Below are 19,173 nucleotides of genomic sequence, written 5' to 3' on the forward strand. Positions count from 1 at the left end.
CCCCTTCCGTTGTAAACACCCCTGAAGATTAGGGTTGTAAAGAGTTACACCTGACTCTCACTCTAGCTGGCCTTAAATTTATGATCTCTTGCAGGCTTCTTGGGATGTTACAGGTCTTATGTCTTTCTTCTAATGGGCCTTTCCCTGAGATGAGCAAAACCACAGCAATTTTAAGGGTGCTGTTTCTTCTATTTCATAAGCAAATTGTGTGTAAGGAGACAGCTTTGTCTGCAGCTTTTACTCATTATGCTAACTTGAGCTTCTAGGTACTGGTCTTTGGCTGGAGAATGAAGGAGAATTTCGGGGCAAAGGAAGATAATGGATTAGTGCTACTTAAAGTAACCTAGGCAGGAGTTCTTAATATTTCATGGATTGTGGACCCCTTTAAGAATCTGTAATCCTCTCTTCAAATGCTACAAGATTTTCCTGAAGCATTGAGGGAAAGAGTCTGTCCTAAAGCCTACCATATATGGGTTCATGAACTACACATTTAGGGCCTGTGGTCCAGCAATGTGTCTCTTCCCAGCATTGAATTATCATCACAGAGGCACATGGCATTCCCAGTGACCTCTCCAGTGATTCAACCTCAGAACCCCAGAATCTTCTTTATGCTCAGGTCTCCTCCTCTGTGCAGGTTGAGCGCATTGAGAAGAGGTGTCTGGAGCTGTTTGGCCGAGACTACTGTTACAGCGTGATCCAGAATGTGAATGGGGATATCTGCGGCCACTACCCCCAGCACATCGTGTTCCTGGAGTATGAGAGTTCTGAGAAGGAAAAAGACACGTGAGCATCTTGTAACCAAAGCTGCCTGGCTGGGGAGACCTCAGCAGCTTATCCCCAGGGTCAGGAACCCTCAGCTGGGCAGGGCAGGCTCACTTTTCCCAGGTGTTAACCCTTATTGCCATCTTTGTTTGTTTCAGGGGTTGCCATCTTAGATGGGCAGAGTAGCATAGCATAGGAGGAGGGGTTCGGAATCATAGCCCTGGATTCTTATTTTACTCTACCCTCTAGATCATTGTCCTAAGGCAGCTGATTTCACACCTCAGCCCTCTGAACCTCAGAGTCCTTTTTTAAGAGAGTGTGAGTGGTCCCAGTAATCCAGTATATTAAAAAAAAAAAAAAAAAAAAAAAAGGAGTTCCCATTGTGACTCAGAGGTTAAGATACCCAACTAGCATCCATGAGGATGTGGGGTTGATCCCTGGCCTCACTTGGTGGGTCAAGGATCCAGTATTGCCATGAGCTGTGATATACGTTGCAGACGAGGCTTGGATCCAGTGTTGCTGTGGCTCCGGCGTAGCTGGCGGCTACAGCTCCAATTGGACCTCTAGCCTGGGAATCTCCATATGCTGCAAGTGCGGCCGTAAAAAAACAAAAAGACAAAAAAAAAAAAAAAGAGTGAGTGAGAGGTATGCTTTGTCAACACGATTACGCACACTTACCATGTGTAGCGCTTAGGATCCCAAGGTCTGGGGTCAGACTGCTTCACTGTACATGCTGCCTGCCCCACTTGCTGGCTGGGTAACTAACTTGGAAAAGTTTCTTCTTTGTCTGTTAGTTTTCTCATCCGCAAGTCTGACTCTATTTAGAAAAGCAGCTACTGTAGTCCCTGCTGATAAATGGGGCTATTCCAAGCCTGACATGTTTGCTATAAGAATGAAAAGTAAGAGATACCATATATTGAGGGCCTACAAAGGCCCAAGTGCTGTCTTCATGGTAATAGTTCACAGCAGAGCAGACAGAGATCACTGGCACAGGATGCAGCCCATAGGCGGTCAGTAAAGGGTAACGCTTGATTGACACAGCCCTGAGGCTGTAGGAAGTGCTTTATATTGCTCTCAGAGTGTGTTTCCTTAGGCTCCCTGCTTGCTGTTGATTTTAAGAGAGTTCCAGGAGCTGTTGCCAAAATATCTGTGAGAGCTGAGCCCTGTGGAAGCACTGTTAGGATGAGAGCTATGGTTGAGTCCCTCTGCAAAGTGCAGTGGGCCCTCACTCCTCAGAGCATGCCCATCGGTGCACCCAGGAACTGCCTAGAGATTCTAAGCCTTGCTTAGAGCTGCCACATCAAAATCTCAGCAGAACAAGATGGCACAATGATTCGTCTGCACATCAAGCTTTGAGAGACACTGCTGTAGACGAACTGGAGAGAAGTGTTGATTCTGCCTGGTGTGTGAGTGTTTGGGGAGACATGTTGCGATGCCTTTCAGTGGGAGTTGGAAAGATGAGTAGAAGTTTCCCTGACATATCCTTAGTTTTTTGGACGAGCCTGTAGAGGGTCTTGATCATCAGGCCAAGGAGTGTGGACAGCTGCAGTTAGTTAGTGGTTGTGTTGTGCTAGTATCTCCTGAGCACTTACTGAAATCAGAGTCAGAATTTCCAGAAACTCCATCTCAGCTCCCTAGATGAGTCTTACCTTTGCCATAAGCTGGGAACCTCAGGGAGCCAGAGAAGCTCCAGGGTGGAGGGGTTTCCTCATCTGCAAAATGAGATAAATGTCCCTTCTTATGATGTCGAGGTGGTGTTCACTGAGAAGAAGACATGTGTTAGAAAAACAAGTTGTATGTTGATCTAGGAATTGTATGCCTGCCGCTTTCTGTCACCACCACGGCGCTTCTGCCTTATTTAGCAGCATCTTGCCTTCCAGAAGTCTTACACGGCCTTGAAATGATACCCAGTAGGCGATGCCTGCTGAAGACAAGGGAGTATGCGTATGTTGAAGTGGGAAGAAGTCAGACTTTTGACTTCTTTACATGTGCCCGGGTTTGGTGTTAATGTGACACTAACTAGACTGAATTACACAGGGTAGAACTGGACTCAGGAAGTGATTCGGTCCTGTTCGCCCTCCTCTCCATTTAGCCCATTATCTGGGAATAAACACCTAGATAGGATCCCTAAATGGCCAAGACATGTGTTTGTCATCAAGACAAACTGCTGTCATGTGGCAGACCCCAGGGGTCCAGTTGGAGGTCCTACCAGAGAGATGAAGTCCCTACCTTCAGGTTTGGTGTGTAACACGGACCCGTAAATGAGCAGTGACAGTGTAACAGGGCTGGAATGAGAGCAAGTACAGGTGAGGCACTGGGAGATAGTGGTTAAAATTCTGCACTTGACGATTACGGCATGTGCGTGTGTGTACATGTGCATGTACACGGTGGGGGATATTGGCCCACACCATTAACTTTTGGGCACCAGCTGGGTGCTGGGTGTCCTACAGTTCTACTCAATTCTTTTTTGTGTGTGTGTGTGCTTTTTAGGACCGCACTCATGTCATATGGAAGTTCCCAGGCTAGGGGTTGAATCGGAACTACAGCTGCCAGCCTACACCACAGCCACAGCAACACAGGATCCCAGCCACTTCTGTGACCCACACCACAGCTCATGGCAGCACCATATCCTTAACCCACTGAGTGATGCCAGTGATTGAACCCACAACCACATGGATCCTAGTCGGGTTCGTTAACCACTGAGCCACGAAGGGAACTCCGATTCTACTCGATTCTGACACTCTCTACCCTGAGATAACGTCAGATCCCACAGCTTAAGGGACACACAAGACAAACATAAATAAACAAACCTAGTTTCATTTGTTTAATTATGAGTATCATGTGCCAAACTCAGCCCACTGCTCAGCACAGTAAGAAAAAGATCCTAATGCCCAAAGGTAATAAAAATAAGAACAGGAACCACTGAGAACAGAAATTGAGTTGTTTCTTTGAGTAGGGGACCCAGGAAAATACACCGCCAGCTAGCCTAACGAGAAAAAGTGCGCCTTCCTCCACAAGACTTCCAAGAAGAGCCCCCCAGGGAGAAGTGCTGGCATGTTCTCTTTCTCAGTTTTGTGGAGTATTGCTGAGTGGAAGGATTCAACTTCAGGGAATCAAATGCAGTCTCAGGGCATTTGGAGCTGAGGGAGCAGCTGGTGTGAGTTCAGTGAGAGTCAGCTGAAATGCGGTGCTGACATGTCTGTGCAAATGGCCCGGGGCCATCAGAGGTGGGAGGAAGGCTGCTTTGAGCTGTATTATGTGTGCTCTGTTTATATTCTCATGACATCTGAATTTAATTAGGTCATTGTTTCATACTGAGGTGCCTTTTTATTTCTTGGAGCACTTGAGTGTGAGGAAGGTGGCAGAACTTGGTTTTCAGTGAGCATGTGTTTTCTAGGGCCTGGCTGGTTGGCTCATGCCACTGTACAGTCACCTTGAAGAGGTAGCCCAGCCTTCCTCTTTCCTTCAAAAAAGGGAAAAAAATCTTTTTTTTTTTTTTCTTTTTTTTCCCTTTTTAGGGCCAAACCTGTGACATACAGAAGTTCCCAGGCTAGGGGTCAAATGCAGAATCCAAGCTGCATCTGTGATCTACACCAGAGCTCATGGTAATGCCGGATCTTTAACCCACTGAGCAAGACCAAGGATCGAACCTGCATTTCATGGATACTAGTCAGGTTCATTACTGCTGAGCCACAATGGGAACTCCCAAAAAGAAAAAAATCTTGATTATAAAAGTAGTATCTTGGGCGTTCCCATTGTTGCTCAGTGGTAATGAACCTGACTAGTGTCCATGAGCATGCGGGTTTGATCTCTGGCCTTGCTAAGTGGGTTAAAGGATCCAGCATTGCCATGAGCTGCGCTGTAGGTTACAGATGAGGCTCGGATGCTGAGTTGCTGTGGCTGTGGTATAGGCTGGGAGCTATAGTTCTCATTCAGCCCCTAGACTGGGAACTTCCAATATGCTGTGGGTGTGGCCCTAAAAAGACAAAAATAAATAAATAACAGGAGTTTCCATCCTGGCTCAGCGGAAATGAATCTGACTAGTATCCATGATCCTCATGGGTTAAGGATCCAGCGTTGCCATGAGCTGTGGTGTAGGTCTCAGACAAGGCTCGAATCTGCTGTGGCTGTGGCATAGGCTGGCAGCTGCAGCTCTGATTCAACCCTAGCCTTGGAAGCTCCATATGCCAAGGGTGTGGCCACAAAAAGCAAAAGAATAAAAAATAAATAACATCTTACATAGTCACATCTCTGTTGTTTGAATCGGTTATAGTAAGGATGTAATTTGTGATCTAAAACAAAATAAAGTGTTTTTTTGTTTTTGTCTTTTCTAGGGCTGCACTCGCAGCATATGGAGGTTCCCAGGCTAGGGGTCTAATCGAAGCTGTAGCCACCGGCCTACGCTGTAGCCACAGCAACGCCAGATCCGAGCTGTGTCTGTGACGTATACCACAACTCACGGCAATGCCGGATCATTAACCCACTGAGTGGGGCCAGGGATCAAACCCGCAACCTCACGATTCCTAGTCGGATTTGTTTCTGCTGAACCACAACAGGAATTCTAAGGACCCCTTTTTAACTTCAATTTCAAATCCACCCTTGATATAGTTATTGTAGTTATTTTCTTATTAACTGGCTTGAGAATATAGCTATGAAGGTGCTAAGAAATTAGCAGTGCAGTTCTCATCATGGCTCAGTGGTTAATGAACCTGACTAGCATCCATGAGGACTTGGGTTCGATACCTGGCCTTGCTGAGTGGGTTAAGGATCCAGCATTGCCATGAGCTTTGGTGTAGGTCACAGACACAGCTCGGATCTGGCGTGGCTGTGGCTTAGGCTGGGAGCTATAGCTCCAATTGGACCTCTAGCCTGGGAGCCTCCATATGCCGTGGGTGAGGCCCTAAAAAGACAAAAAAAAAAAAAAAAGAAATGAGCTATGTTTTTATTTTTTTAATTTTTTGTCTTTTTGCCTTTTCTAGGGCCATTCCTGCGGCACATGGAGGTTCCTAGGCTAGGGGTCCAATCGGAGCTGTAGTCTCCAGCCTACGCCACAGCCACAGCAACATGGGATCCAACCCACATCTGCGACCCACACCACAGCTCATGGCAATGCCAGATCCCCAACCCACTGAGCAAGGCCAGGGATCGAACCCTCGACTTCATGGTTCCTAGTCAGATTCATTAATCACTGAGCCATGATGGGAACTCCTAGCAATGTTTTTAAAGGACTGTAATTTTATGAATGCTAACAGCATCCACATATGCTTTAAAATGTACCACAAATGTAGGCGTCATTGAACTTCCTCATGCTGAAACAGTTATTTGTGTGCATGTGCAGTGCAGTCACATGGGATCCCAGCAGGATGGGGTGTGGGAGGAACAAACGGCCTCTCAGACCTGGCCTGGGAGCTCAGCCCCTGTAAGGAGGGAACAGGTGTGTCCTCTCTCCGTCCCTCCTGGGTGATTCTGCCTGGCGGTGCTTCCCAGTCCTGATTTTTCTGCCTCTTGTTTCTCTTGCAACCAGAAGCTCTAACTGGCTGATCTGGAGCCTTTTGTTAAGATTCAGTAGTTAGGATCTACTGCTGTGGCACAACGGGCAGACGCTTAGGAGCCGCTGGGATGTGGGTTCGTTCCCTTTCCTGGCACAGTGGGTTAGGGATCTGGCATTGCTGCAGCTGCAGCTTAGGTCGAGATTGTGTCTCCAATCTGCTCCCTAGCCCAGGAGCTCCGTATGCCACAGGGTGTCCAAATGTGACCAAGAAAAAAAATTGGTAGGTGAATCCAAAAAAACCTTTTTTTTTTCCATGTTCTAGGAGCTCTCTTAGTAAATCTTGTGTATTAACTGCCATGCTTCTCTGCCACCAATAGCTTCTTCTTCACTTTTGCTCCAGCGTTCCCTGCCCTGTTGGTGTCCAGACTGTTAGAGGTAGTTGGAATGTTGGTGAAGCATCAGAGGCTCAGAGCCGTGTGGAATGTAAACCTTCATCTTATCCTCTGAAAGATCACAAAAATGGTGATTTCCAGAGGGTCCCCCATGCACATATTGTCTTACTTTGGGAGTAAAAAATGACACCATACACATAGTCAACATTCAATTTGCTATATATTTCTATATCTTATATACCATGCCTTCAGAGTAGCTTACCTTTTTTTTTTTTCTTTTCATCTTAAAGGTCCTAAAATCAGGATGACTTTAATTTTAGTATCTATAATACAGCATTTTTTTTTTTCCTTTTCCTGAAAAGCTTAAAATGTCCATGGAATTTTAACCATCTATTAAGTTTCAAATGCGTATTCACACACACTTCCCCTAGTATGGGGTACCCAGTGCACACACAGAAGCAGCCTGACCTGTCTCTCTTGCTCTGTTAGGTTTCAGAGCACCGTGCAAGTGAGCAAGTTGCAAGACCTCGTCAACCGCAGCAAGACAGCCAGGTGCAGAGGACGATTTGTCTGTCCAGTGATTCTGTTCAAGGGCAAGGTAAGATCATGCCGTAGCTCACACGGGTACTGGCTTAATGCAAAGGTCTTGTTCTTTTGCCAGCTGAGTGTTGGGTGCCTGGTGCTTGGCAAGCAGGACAGAGAAACAGGCCAGTTTTGACACCACTTTCGGGGTGAGTCTAGGTAGGAAAGGGATAGTCACACCAGAGGGCCCACCCTGCATTCCAGAGCCAGACTGCCTAGGTTCAGATCCTGGCTCTGTACTTCGTGTCTGTGTGAGGCCTCAGTTTCCTCCTCTATAGAATGGGAAGATTAATCTTGCCTACATCAAAAGTTGATGAATTGATTAGCTCAAATGAGTTAATACATTGTTAGTTCATCCTTTTAATTATGTATTTCAAAGAATTTATTGAATGTGTATCATGTTTCAGGCCTTAAAATATATCACCATGTAAAGTAGACAAAAGTCCTTACCCTTATCAAGCTTATATTCTAGTGATTTGTTAACTTGGCTCCACAGTATGGTCTCTTCAACTCTTTTTATAATCCTTTGGTGTATTGGATGTTCCCATTTTGCAGATGAAATGAAGGCTCAAACTGGTTCAGTAACTTCCATAAGTTTACCTTACACGACAGAGAGCTAGGGTTTGAACTTAGGGCAAAACTCTCTCAGGCTCCCACATTGCAGCTTAGGGTCACTTGGTGTGGTTTCAGGAACCCACTTAAGATGAGCAGCACTGTGGACTGACAGACGTGGCCTCATGAAGTAAGCGGGACTTGGCCGAGAGCTTCAGAGGATAAGCAGAATGCTGACTGACTGAAGGGTGGGAGGGTGTCTCAAGCAGGTGGCCAGCAGTTGGGAAGCACTGAGGCAGGCGCCTGAGAGGCCGGGAGACTCCCTGACTGGAGTGGAAGGTACATGGCAGAGCCAAGGGTGAAAAGCACTGAATGCAGGAGGCCAGATGCCAGTCACAGTGTTTATGTTTTCTGGGAGAGCCACTGTGATTTCTGAGCAGGGAATACAGGATACACATGGCATTTGTTTTTAAATTTTTTATTATGATTGATTTACAATGTTTTGTCAATTTCTGCTGTACAGCAAAATGATCCAGTCATGCATATATATATATATATATATATTATTTTTTTCACATTATCTTTTGTCATGTTCCATCACAAGTGATTAGATACATAGTTCCCTGTGCTATATAGCAGCACATAGTGTTTTGAGGAAGATTAATACAGAAGGAACAGACTAACATAGAGAGCAAGGGTGTGGGGGTAGCAGGGATGTGGCTCCTTATTCAATTAACAGCTACCTGAAAGCATCAGGACCCACCCCCACCAGGGTAGGGCAGTGGGGAGGGGAGCCGCAAGGCTTGTTTCAGTCTCTACATTTCTTTCATCAAATGGGAGAAGGGCAAGTATGAAAGGGGCAGCAGGAAAGGCTTTCATAGGCAGGTTGATTTTAGGGAAAGATATGTCTGGAAGTTAAGTTCCATAAATTGAGCATCTTAAAGCTATTTCATTCCCCCTTCCCCTTAGGAAGGTTTTGTGTTCTTCCAGCTATCAGAACTCCAGGGTTTTTGTTTGTTCGTTTGTATTTATTTATTTTGTCTTTTTAGAGCCGCACCCATGGCACCTGGAGGTTGTGAGGCTAGCGGTCGAATCGGAGCTATAGCCATTGGCCCACCACAGCTCAGGGCAACGCTGGATCTTTTAACCCACCGAGCAAGGCCAGGGATCAAACTGGTGTCCTCATGGATGCTAGTCAGGTTCGTTAACCGCTGAACCACCACAGGAGTGCCAAGGCTGGATTCTTAACCCACTGACCAAGGCCAGGGATCAAACCTGTGTCCTCATGGATACTAGTCAGATTCAATTCCCCTGAGCCACAATGGGAACTCCTATTCATTTGTGTTTAGCTGCTCCTCTGTTATGTGGAAGTTCCCAGGCTAGGGATGGAACCCGCATCACAACAGTGAAAGTGCCAGATCCCTAACCCACTGATTCACCAGGGAACTCCTAGATCGCCAATTTCGATAACCGCACAATGACACACTGCTCTGTGGAGCATAGTACTTGTCACTGTAAATTATGAAGGAAATCATCTAACCGGTGTTTCCCAAAGTGGGTCCATAGAACAGTGGTTTCGGGATATGCTTTTGCAAAGCATTCCCTGTCAAGCAAGAGAGAGAGATCTCCTGCTGGTTTTGGCCTGACCTCAACACTCCAGATTCAGGAATACATCCATGTGTGCACATTGACATAGGAAGGGTTCTGAGAAGTCCTGTAGCAGAAGGACCTGTGTAGCTTTGTCGGGCATGCCATCTCTCACTCTGCAAAACTGTGAGGATGAGACTTTACTGAATGCACTTGGGAAACAGCACACAAACAGCTGAGTCCAGTGAAACACCGTTAGGGCCCTTTGTGAGCACTGGCAACCAACTTCTGAAGGAGAGTGGTGAGGAGTTCCCATCATGGCCGTGAGCTGTGCTATAGGTCGCAGATGTGGCTCAGATCCTGTATTGCTGTGGCTGAGGCGTAGGCTGATGGCTACATCTCCAATTAGACCCCTAGCCTGGGAACCTCCATGTGCCCTAGAAAAGACGAAAAGACAAAAAAAGAAGGAGAGTGGTGAGTCGAGGGAGTGGCTTTGGCGTTTAAATGTTGATGAGGGCTTTACCATTCATCCGCTTTTTTCCCCCTTTCTCCCATTTTCTACAGCTTCCCCTGACCTGTTTGCTTGCACAATCTCCTTAGATAGTTTTGCTCCAGCTGTGTTTGACTGTCTCTTGTCTCCTGTCTGCCCACTCCCTTTGGAGGGCACAGGCCTTGTCTTCCTGTATCCTCCCAGCGCCTAGCACATGCCCACCCAGCTTGGAAGTACAGACTCGGTTGGAGGACACTCTTCTTGGGTAAAGCGGGAGTGGACTCTGCTAGGTTCTAAGAGTTCTTGTCCCTGTGGTGCTCAGGGAATGGGAAAGGCAAGCCTGGGAACTAGCCTTGAGAAGGAGATTGGGACAGGTGGAGGTGTGTCTTGTGTTGTGAAGTGGGGATCTCTTCCTCAGAGATATGGCTCCTAGCAGGCCCCCAGCAGCCAGTGCGGTGCTGGCTGAGTTTGGTACCAGCACACCCTTGGAAGCACCTACACCTGCGTGCTGGGGAGGGGGTTGCATTCAGAAGGGACTGCTTCCTTCCAAATTCAGTTCAGTGTGGCTTGTATAACTGAGGAGCTAAGTGTCTGATTATATTTCATTCCAGTTAATTTACATCTTGTAGTGAAGCAGTGTGGACATTTTTTGGTTAAACACAATTTTATTTGGGGACAGGACTGCATTTCCCTTTTTTTTGTGTGGGGGGGGTCTGTTTGTCTTTTTTAGGGCCTCATCCGCTGTGTATGGAGGTTCCCAGGCTAGGAGTCTGAGCGGAGCCACAGCTGCCAGCCACAGCCACGGCCACGCCAGATCCAAGCCTCGACTGAGACCTGCACCACAGTGCACAGCAACGCCGGATCCTTAACCCACTGAACGAGGCCAGGGATCAAACCCGCAATCTCATGGGTCCTAGTCGGATTTGTTTCCTGCTTTGTCACACCGAACTCCCAATTATATGTTAACATAGTAATCTTTTGGATATATTAAAACTCGGTTCAAGCATTTAAGGGTTCTCCCTCAACACTTGTATCTGGCTTTTAGGCAATAAAATTTGGAGCAAGTCATATTTCTTTGTTTCCTCCCATAAGTGATGGGAAGCATAGGTCACCTCCTTTTATTCTGTATGCCCAGAGTTGCTTACTACATTAGCAAATTCTACAGAGGAATATTCCTCCTGCAGAAGTAGAGGCCACTCCTAATTAGGTGAATGGAGAGCTTGCAGAACCCATCCTGCTTTTTCAGTCAAGACCTAAGCTTGAAGTACAGAAAGGGCAGGTGATGAATTAGAGTCCTGAGGCCAGGGAGCAGGGTCAGGAATTAGACTCTGCAGCTTGCTCAGCTTCCCCAGGCCCCAGCTTGGGACCTTTCTGCAGAGCTTGGTGCTTCACTTGGGGAGCTGGCTGGCTTGCCCATTCTTCTCCATCCAGCAGGTCCTCTGGGGCAAATGTGGCTACCTCTGTTACCAAAAAAACAGGGAATGATACTTCAAAGGATGTGGAAGAAGAACTGGGAACAGAAAGAAGAATCTGAACTTTGAAAAGAACTCAAAGCTCACCAGCCAAAGAGGGAGTGTGTGTCTTCTCTGAAATGATCTAACAAATAATGCAGAGAAGAGTGAGATTTGGTGCCAGCAGCTTAGATGATAAAGGGTAGGCATGATAACACATGCCAGTTGCCCTCAAACCACACCCCCCCACACACTGTCTTGCTGTCAGAATCAGAATCCCCCTTACCATTAGAGTCTTGGGGGTCTTCAGCTTTAGGATTTCCGCTTCTCTATGGCAGCTCCCCACTTGACTGCTCCTAGTTACCAGGCTGGTCCCTTCAGAATCGGGGATAGCAATGGGTCCCTGGATGGACTCAGGACCTAGAGATGGAGGTATGCTCTGGTGTGTACATTTTTATCCAGAGACAGTATCATTTTCATCTGATTTTCAGAATGCTTTTGGACCCAGAAAGAGTGAAGCAGCCCCCACAGAGTGCATCCTGCTCAGGCCAGCAGGACTCTCTACCCAAGCCCTTCTTCATAGTTTCCGGGACAGCCTTCCCCCAAATCCATTGTTGCCCTCAGCACTGGAAAATTGCCCCACCCTGCCCCAGGGTGTAGCCAGGTTTCTTTTCTATTAGCTTCTCCTGCCCCAGGCTGCCACCACCTCAGAAAGCCAGGTGATGACCTGCCGATTCTCACCACGCTCCTTTCCTGTAGCAGCAAAACTTTCCTATTATCTTACATGGTGGAGAAGGAGAAGCCCTCGGGCAGTATTTTGCAGTCTTCTAGGGGCCCACAAAGCCTGTGTGACCCATTCAAAAATGCCTTCACACCCTCTCTCTAGGGTAATCTCCCAGTCACCCTCACTGCCACCTCCAGCCTTTAGTTAAACCCTGTGGTCACCAGGTATCTCCTCCCATTTCCCCAACCCTTCTGGATCTCATCAAACACAGTTTATAAAGATTCAGCCTGGGAGGCTGGCAGCTCAGTGGGTTAAGGATATGGCTTTGTCACTTCTGTGGCTCTGGTTACTGCTGTGGTTCAGGTTGGATCCCTGGCCTGCAACTCCCACATGTCATGGGCGTGGCAAAAAAAAAAAAAGATCCAGCTCATGCCAGTTGCCGGGTTGCTAGAATTCTAGCTCTCCTTCAGTGATGAGGAAGAGTAAAAGTGTTATGTAAGCAGTAAGAGCTATTATATTTCCTTGATGCAGAGAAGACAGAATTTATGATTTCTTTAAAAAAAAAAAAAAAAAAAAAGCCCCCTGGGAGTGTGGTGTGGCGGAAACAAATCTGACTAGGATCCATGAGGATGCAGGTTTGATCTCTGGTCTTTCTCTGTGGGTCAAGGATCCAGCGTTGCTGTGGCTATGGTGTAGGCCAGCAGCTGCAGGTCTGATTTGATCCCTAGCCTGGGACTTATGCCCCAGGTGCAGCCCTGAAAAGCAAAAAAAGCCCCCAAACATTGCTCCCTTAATTGACCCTCCAGCTAAAGATTGTCCATCCCTGTGCTGAACAGTTCGGGTAATGGGAAGCACACAGTCTTGGGAGGGAGGGAGGTACCATCAGATCCCAGCTACACCCTCATCGTGGGACCTTAGGCATCACTGCATCTCTCTGTGCCCCCTTGTCAACTCCTTGTCACTGTCTGTATCCTTGTCATCTGGGAAGTAGCAACAGTCGTGCCACCTGTCACATCTGCGTCATGGGCTTGTGAAAATTCATCGAGAAGTGGTATAAATATTTCAGTTCCATGCCCAGCACACATATACGTGTGATAACCACCAGGTGTTACCCAGGTACACACACACCATCCACTGAATCTCCTCATTACTGTTAGTAACTAACGCTCTGGTGCCTCTAATTCAGGAGATAGAACCCCTTGACAGGCAGTGGGTTAAATTCTAAGCATATCTCAGACTGATAGCTATGGCCTTGATGCTGAGAAAACTTGGGGAAGTGTTCCTGCACCCATTTTGCTGGTCAGGAATGACGAGAGCAGTCACAGGTGTGCCTTCCAGGCATTCACTTCAGAAAAGCATCTGTTGGAGTTCCCGTCGTGGCGCAGTGGTTAACGAATCCGACTAGGAACCATGAGGTTGTGGGTTCGATCCCTGCCCTTGCTCAGTGGGTTAACGATCCGGCGTTGCCGTGAGCTGTGGTGTAGGTTGCAGACGCGGCTCGGATCCCGCGTTGCTGTGGCTCTGGCGTGGGCTGGTGGCTACAGCTCTGATTCGACCGCTAGCCTGGGAACCTCCATATGCCGTGGGAGCGGCCCAAGAAATAGCAAAAAGACCAAAAAAAAAGAAAAGCATCTGTTGGTCACAGGGCGCAAACTTCCGGTTAATGAGATGAATAAATGCTTGTCTTATAATACTGTGTTATATACTTGAAAGTTGCAAAGAGAAGATTTTAAAATTTTCACTACAAAAAAGAAGTGGTAATTGGGTGACATGATGCAGGGGTTAGCTAACTGGAGGTGTCAAATCAGCACACCTTGGACTTACACAGTGTCATATGTCAGTTACATCTCTAGAAAAATAGAACCAAAAAATTCTGGAAAACCAGAGTTCCCACTGTAGCTCAGTGGGTTACGAACCTGACTGTATCCATAAGGATGAGGGTTTGATCCCTGGCCTCATGCACTGGGTTAAGGATCCGCCATTGCTGTGAGCTGCGGTGTAGGTTGCAAACTGGACTCAAATCTGGCATTGCTGTGGCTGTTTTGTAGGCCAGCAGCTATAGCTCTGATTTGACCCTTAGCCTGGTAACTTCCATGTGCCACAGGTGCGGCCCTTAAAAGAAAAAAGAAAAACAAACAAAACACTAGAAAACCACCTGACCCTGAAAATGCGGTTTCTCTCTCAGCACATTTGCAGGTCGGCTACCCTTGCCGGATGGGGGGAGCTGTATGGACGCACCGGCTACAACTATATTTTCTCAGGTGAGCCTTGAGGTCCCCATGTCAACCCGTGACTAAGAGCAGGAGCCCTGTTGTGGAGAACAGCCACCCCAAAAAGCCTCAGTGGCCTAGATGGAGGGTGCCAACAATTTGGTGGTTGCGGGGAGCAAAGGAGTCTGGGGTCCTGCCTTTCTTCCTCTCTTGTGATGCTTGGGATGAAGAAAACTGCCAGCCTGTGGAGCCTCTGGTGCTGAGAGACAGGGAGCTGGGAGGAGGCTGATGCGGAAGCCCTGGCCACCACCTCCTCGGCAATGACCACAGGCTTCTCCTGCAGGGGGTGCAGACGACGCCTGGGCGGATGTGGAGGACGTCACAGAGGAGGATGGTGCTCTTAGGTCAGTGCCAGGCTGTTATGTGTCGGGGCTGGGCGGGGGGCCATGGTTCCTGACCAGTGGTGGCCGTTTTCACACTGATTGGTTGGGACCTCCTCAGTGGTCCAGGTACGTGGATTGGCTCCCTCTCTCCCGCCACCAAGTCCATGCCTCTGAAACAGGGTTGTTGAAGCCCATCCTGTAGCTTCACCCCAAAGCTGACTTTCTGGATTCCCTGCTCACCAGGATCCCAGGGAGAGTGCCCCAGCCCTGGGGTTCCTGGCACCACAGGGCCAGGACAGGGGCCAGACATCTGTGTGTGTCTTCAGGCCCCATGGTTGCCAGGCTGCTAACGTCTGGCCTGGCAGGTGATGCCTAGTATGCCTGGTGCCGAGGCCCAGGGCGAGGGCTGTGTCCCATCATGGATGCCATGGCACTTGCAGCTTCCCAGCCATGTGTGACAGGTGCCATGAGAGCTGGGTACAGAGTTGTATTTTAGGCCCCCTTGAGGGGAAGGAATGGGCTGGCTCCTCTCTTCCTACCTCTTTTCCTAATATTTTTAGAGAACAACAGTAATGGATATTTTGGAAAAGCTCTTTTGCATGGTCTGTACCATGTGGAAAGTCTCTGACTGGTGTCAGGCGTCTCTGGAATGCACAGCAGCACCCTAATCAGATCAGTGGCCCCAAAATCATGGCTTGTTGCATCAAAAGGCATCTCACTACGCCCGCTTCTGCCCATTAATTCCCAGAGCAGTGGTTCTGGCTTGTGCTCAAGAATGCTGGGCTCTTCCCCCGGGAATAGGTAACCTCTGCCCCAGCCAGGCCATCTCCCACAGCAGACACTGTTCTTGGCAGGGAGTCTGCTGGGGACAGCAAAGTAGTGGGCTTTAAAAAAAATTAGTGATGACTGTTACTCGTTCTGCTTTTGCCTTTATCTGTATGGCTGATCAGAAGGCTTCCTGGGGATTAGGAAAATTTTATCTTTCTCCTTGCTTCATGGGCCTTCTAAGTAGAGGGAATTCACTTGCTTGAATTTCACAATCAGTTGATAAAATATCTCTAAAAAGTCCATCTCCCAATGAGAATTTTAATCTGTTACGTTTTGAGCAAGTCATATGGCTAAAAATGATCACAAATGGGGGAAGGGTGGAGGATGGAGAGAGATAAACTCCAATGGAAGCTCAAAGAGTCCATCAGCCACTAGCCTGCTGCTTTTTAAAACTCAGAGATTATCTTGAGTCTTCTGGCTTAATGTCAAGCAGTGCCAAAAAGCCCTTTCCCGTTCCAGCTGCAGATTGCTCCTCTTTGAAATTCGCCCCAGAGAGTGAGATAATCTCTTAGAAAGTCACCTTCCCTGCCATCAGTTGTCCTGTCTTGGCCCTCCCTCCCTCTTCTGGACAAGGGAACAGAAGTTCTTCTGTAGAAGAAGTGGTACCCACACCTCCTTGAACACGGCCCCCACCCCCAGACCTCTGTGAGTAAATGCGCCACGCAGCTTCTCCCTCTGGCTCTTTGTTTCAGAAGTTCCGACACGCATCTTTTTGATAAGGTCAGAGGCTATGACATCAAGCTGCTCCGGTACCTGTCAGTCAAATACATCTGTGACCTGATGGTGGAGAACAAGAAGGTGAAGTTTGGCATGAAGTGAGTGCAGGGCACCCCTCCCGAGTGGGTGGAGGCACTGTAGTCACAGGCACGGGGGTGGGGGGTCGGTGATGGCACAGAGCAGTTACTGGATCTTCACATGGCCCCACAAGGCAGGTTTCAAGTCTCCCTCTCTTGCCAGGGGGGAACTGAAGCACGGAGAGGTTCAATCTCCTGCCCAAGGTGGTCCAGCTAATAGTGAGGAGGTGTGTCTTTGACCTGTGCTCTGCTGCACAGAGCGGATTAGATTAGAGTCTCTTAAAGTGGATCCACAGAATCAGCATTTACTCAATTTTTATGTCCCATATGGACCAAATCTTCATAAAATAAGGCAAAATTTCATAAAATGGAGCCTGGGCTATGGTGATGACATTTGGGGGATTTTTCCAAAGTGTTGTTTATTTATGTTTTATAATAGCAGCTTTTAATTATGCAGAGTTTGTCTTAGAAAATAAGACTTGCTGGGGTCTAAGGTGCAGCTCAGCCATCAGCAGATGCCCAAGTGTTCCCCTGGCCCTCTGTCGCCTGTCAGCATGGCCCTGCGTCTCTCAGGTGCCATTTGGGAGTGTTCTCAGTGAATGTTGAAAAGGGGGTAGGGGTGACAGTCCCCCTTAGGGTCCCTTATGGACAGTGTCATGGCTTTTTGCTCCTAGCTCACTCTGCCCTCTGGGTCAGAGTCGTTTGTGGGACTTAGACGGAAGGTGGTTCTGCATCTTGGGTTCCATTGCGTGTGCGGCAGTGCTGGGGAGAAGAAGCCCTCACCTGGTGAGTTAGGGTAGGCGGCAGCCAAGTTCTGCCGGAGGAATGGTTCCTCACTCTGAAGAGTAGTTCCTGTAGCAGGAGGATGATTCCAGCTGTTAGACGCTCATGGGGAAAAGTGTGTGTGCCTTGTGATGCTTTACATGTTTCCTGTTTTGTAGTGTAACCTCCTCCGAGAAGGTGGACAAAGCCCAGCGCTACGCCGACTTCACTCTCCTCTCCATCCCATACCCAGGTAGGGGCTCTTTTCAGGGTCCAGGCAAAGGACAAGCTTCCTAGGGCTGGGGGCTCTCGGAGGGTGCCTCTAGGCCCTGGTGTCTCATGCTGGGATAGGACGCCATCCTGGGAGGGCGCAGGATCCTGGCTCAGGTGTGCCTGACTGCAGCCTGGAGCCAGTTACTTCAGCTGCCCAGCCCAGGGTTTTGTAAGGATTAGACAAGATCACTTTTGTCAGAGTGCTTCCCTGTGAGATGACTCGTCGGTCCTCCCTGTCAGCAGCCCGCTGTGCTGCGCTAGCTGTTGGGGATGGTAGAGGACATAAGCACTGTCTCCTGTTGCACGTGGTTGGTGGCCTCACCCTTCACAGAACACTTTGGTGTACACATAGTCGGCTGCTTTGTCTCTGGCACACAGAAGTGTATGCGACTTGGGGCCAGGCCAGTGCTCTCTGTGCTGGATAACAAAGCTGTGTTGGTCCAGTTGGTAGCATTTAAGCTTGCTGGCAACACCTGCTTGTTCAGGGAGGTATTAGAGCGCTAACATCAGCTTCAGACTGTCAGCAGACAGCAGGAAGTGACCTCTTTCTCCTTGAAACCTCTCTTCTGCTTCTCAGCACTAGCATCTGCCTTCCATCCTGTGCTGGATCCTGTCTCCTTGGAACTATGTAGCCAATAGCAAGAGCAGACGGTGACAGCAGGTCACTGTGTAGCCAGGAGGCCTTCTTAGAAGAAGCTCAGGCTCATCCAGTGTCCGGTGTGGAGAGGGTATCCTCATGGGTTAGAGCTTATGGTATTCCAGCCATGCCCCCAGCTAGCCTGGCTCTCAACATGGGCCTCCATTGGAGTCTCTCCTCACTCTTCTCTGCCAGATTAGCATTTGTGGCATGTAGAGCTGGGCATGGATCTCAGCTCCAGCACTGTGTCCTTGAACGAGTCCCCTTAACCTGTCTGAGCACTGGTCTCATCCTTCATGAAATGAGGATAATGGTGCTTACTTTAAAGTGCCAGGCCCATCATAGACATCAGGCTGAGTGGAGGTTATACAGGAGGAAAGGGTCACTTTGGGCAGGTGCAGACCGTGACGATGATGCCGTGGGCTCTGTGGGGCCAGAGCTGTATCACGACAAGGGTGTCCCCTCAGGGTCTGCACTGTAGCGCTCATCATGTAGCTCTAAAGCTGGTCTTTAAACCAGGCTCCTGACTCTAAGGGGATGCTTTGGGGGTCGTCTGCCCAGCAGGCAAGGTCTGTGTGGACAAGGAACCAGGCATCAGCTTTCTTTATTTGTATTCAGGTCCTAAGTAGGACTTGGTTTAGGAAAAACTGTTTCGCTCCACAGAAGTAGCAGTATCCTTTCTGCTGTGGTTTGGCAACTTGTTACAGGACTCCCAAAATATTACCACCCTTTGATCCATAATCCAGCCAGCTTGGGGCTGAAGATGTTCATCATGTGTGTTTATTTTATTTTATTTTTTTGTCTTTTTGTCTTTTCTAGGGCTGCTCCTAGAAAAGGTATATGGAGGTTCCCAGGCTAGAGGTCTAATCAGAGCTGTAGCTGCCGGCCTATGCCACAGCCACAGCAATGTGGGATCCGAGCCGCATCTGTGACCTACACCACAGCTCACGGCAATGCCGGATCCTTAACCCATTGAGCAAGGCCAGGGATCGAACCTGCAACCTTATGGTTCCTAGTCGGATTCGTTAACCACTGAGCCACGACAGGAACTCCCATCATGTGTGTTTATACCAGCCACACATGGGAACTGTTTTCAGTGTTCAGAGTAATGATTATGTAAATGATGATAGAGCCATCACTAGTAGCATGAGATATTACATTATCATAGAAAAATGCTTAGGAGTTCCTGTCATGGCTCAGCAGAAATGAATCTGACACTAGAATCCAGGAGGATGCAGGTTCGATCCCTGGCCTC

At 48.3% G+C, this 19,173-nt stretch overlaps 1 protein-coding gene across 4 annotated transcripts in view; it reads left to right on the forward strand.

Moving 5' to 3' along the window:
- Positions 1-19,173, forward strand: part of MTMR14 (myotubularin related protein 14) — a 45,712-nt gene that overhangs the window by 1,638 nt on the left and 24,901 nt on the right. For all 4 annotated transcript variants that reach the window (XR_002337651.1, XM_013981948.2, XM_021069291.1 and 1 more), the window contains exons 2-7: positions 635-783; positions 7,135-7,243; positions 14,217-14,292; positions 14,585-14,645; positions 16,145-16,267; positions 17,188-17,261. Coding sequence is in view for 3 of the 4 variants with exons in the window: in XM_013981948.2 (XP_013837402.2) it covers positions 635-783; positions 7,135-7,243; positions 14,217-14,292; positions 14,585-14,645; positions 16,145-16,267; positions 17,188-17,261 (592 nt within the window). In the remaining variant the exon portion in view is untranslated. The remainder of the gene's footprint in view (positions 1-634; positions 784-7,134; positions 7,244-14,216; positions 14,293-14,584; positions 14,646-16,144; positions 16,268-17,187; positions 17,262-19,173) is intronic.

This window comes from Sus scrofa, chromosome 13 (genome assembly GCF_000003025.6).
Source record: "Sus scrofa isolate TJ Tabasco breed Duroc chromosome 13, Sscrofa11.1, whole genome shotgun sequence".
Classification (NCBI taxonomy): domain Eukaryota; kingdom Metazoa; phylum Chordata; class Mammalia; order Artiodactyla; family Suidae; genus Sus; species Sus scrofa.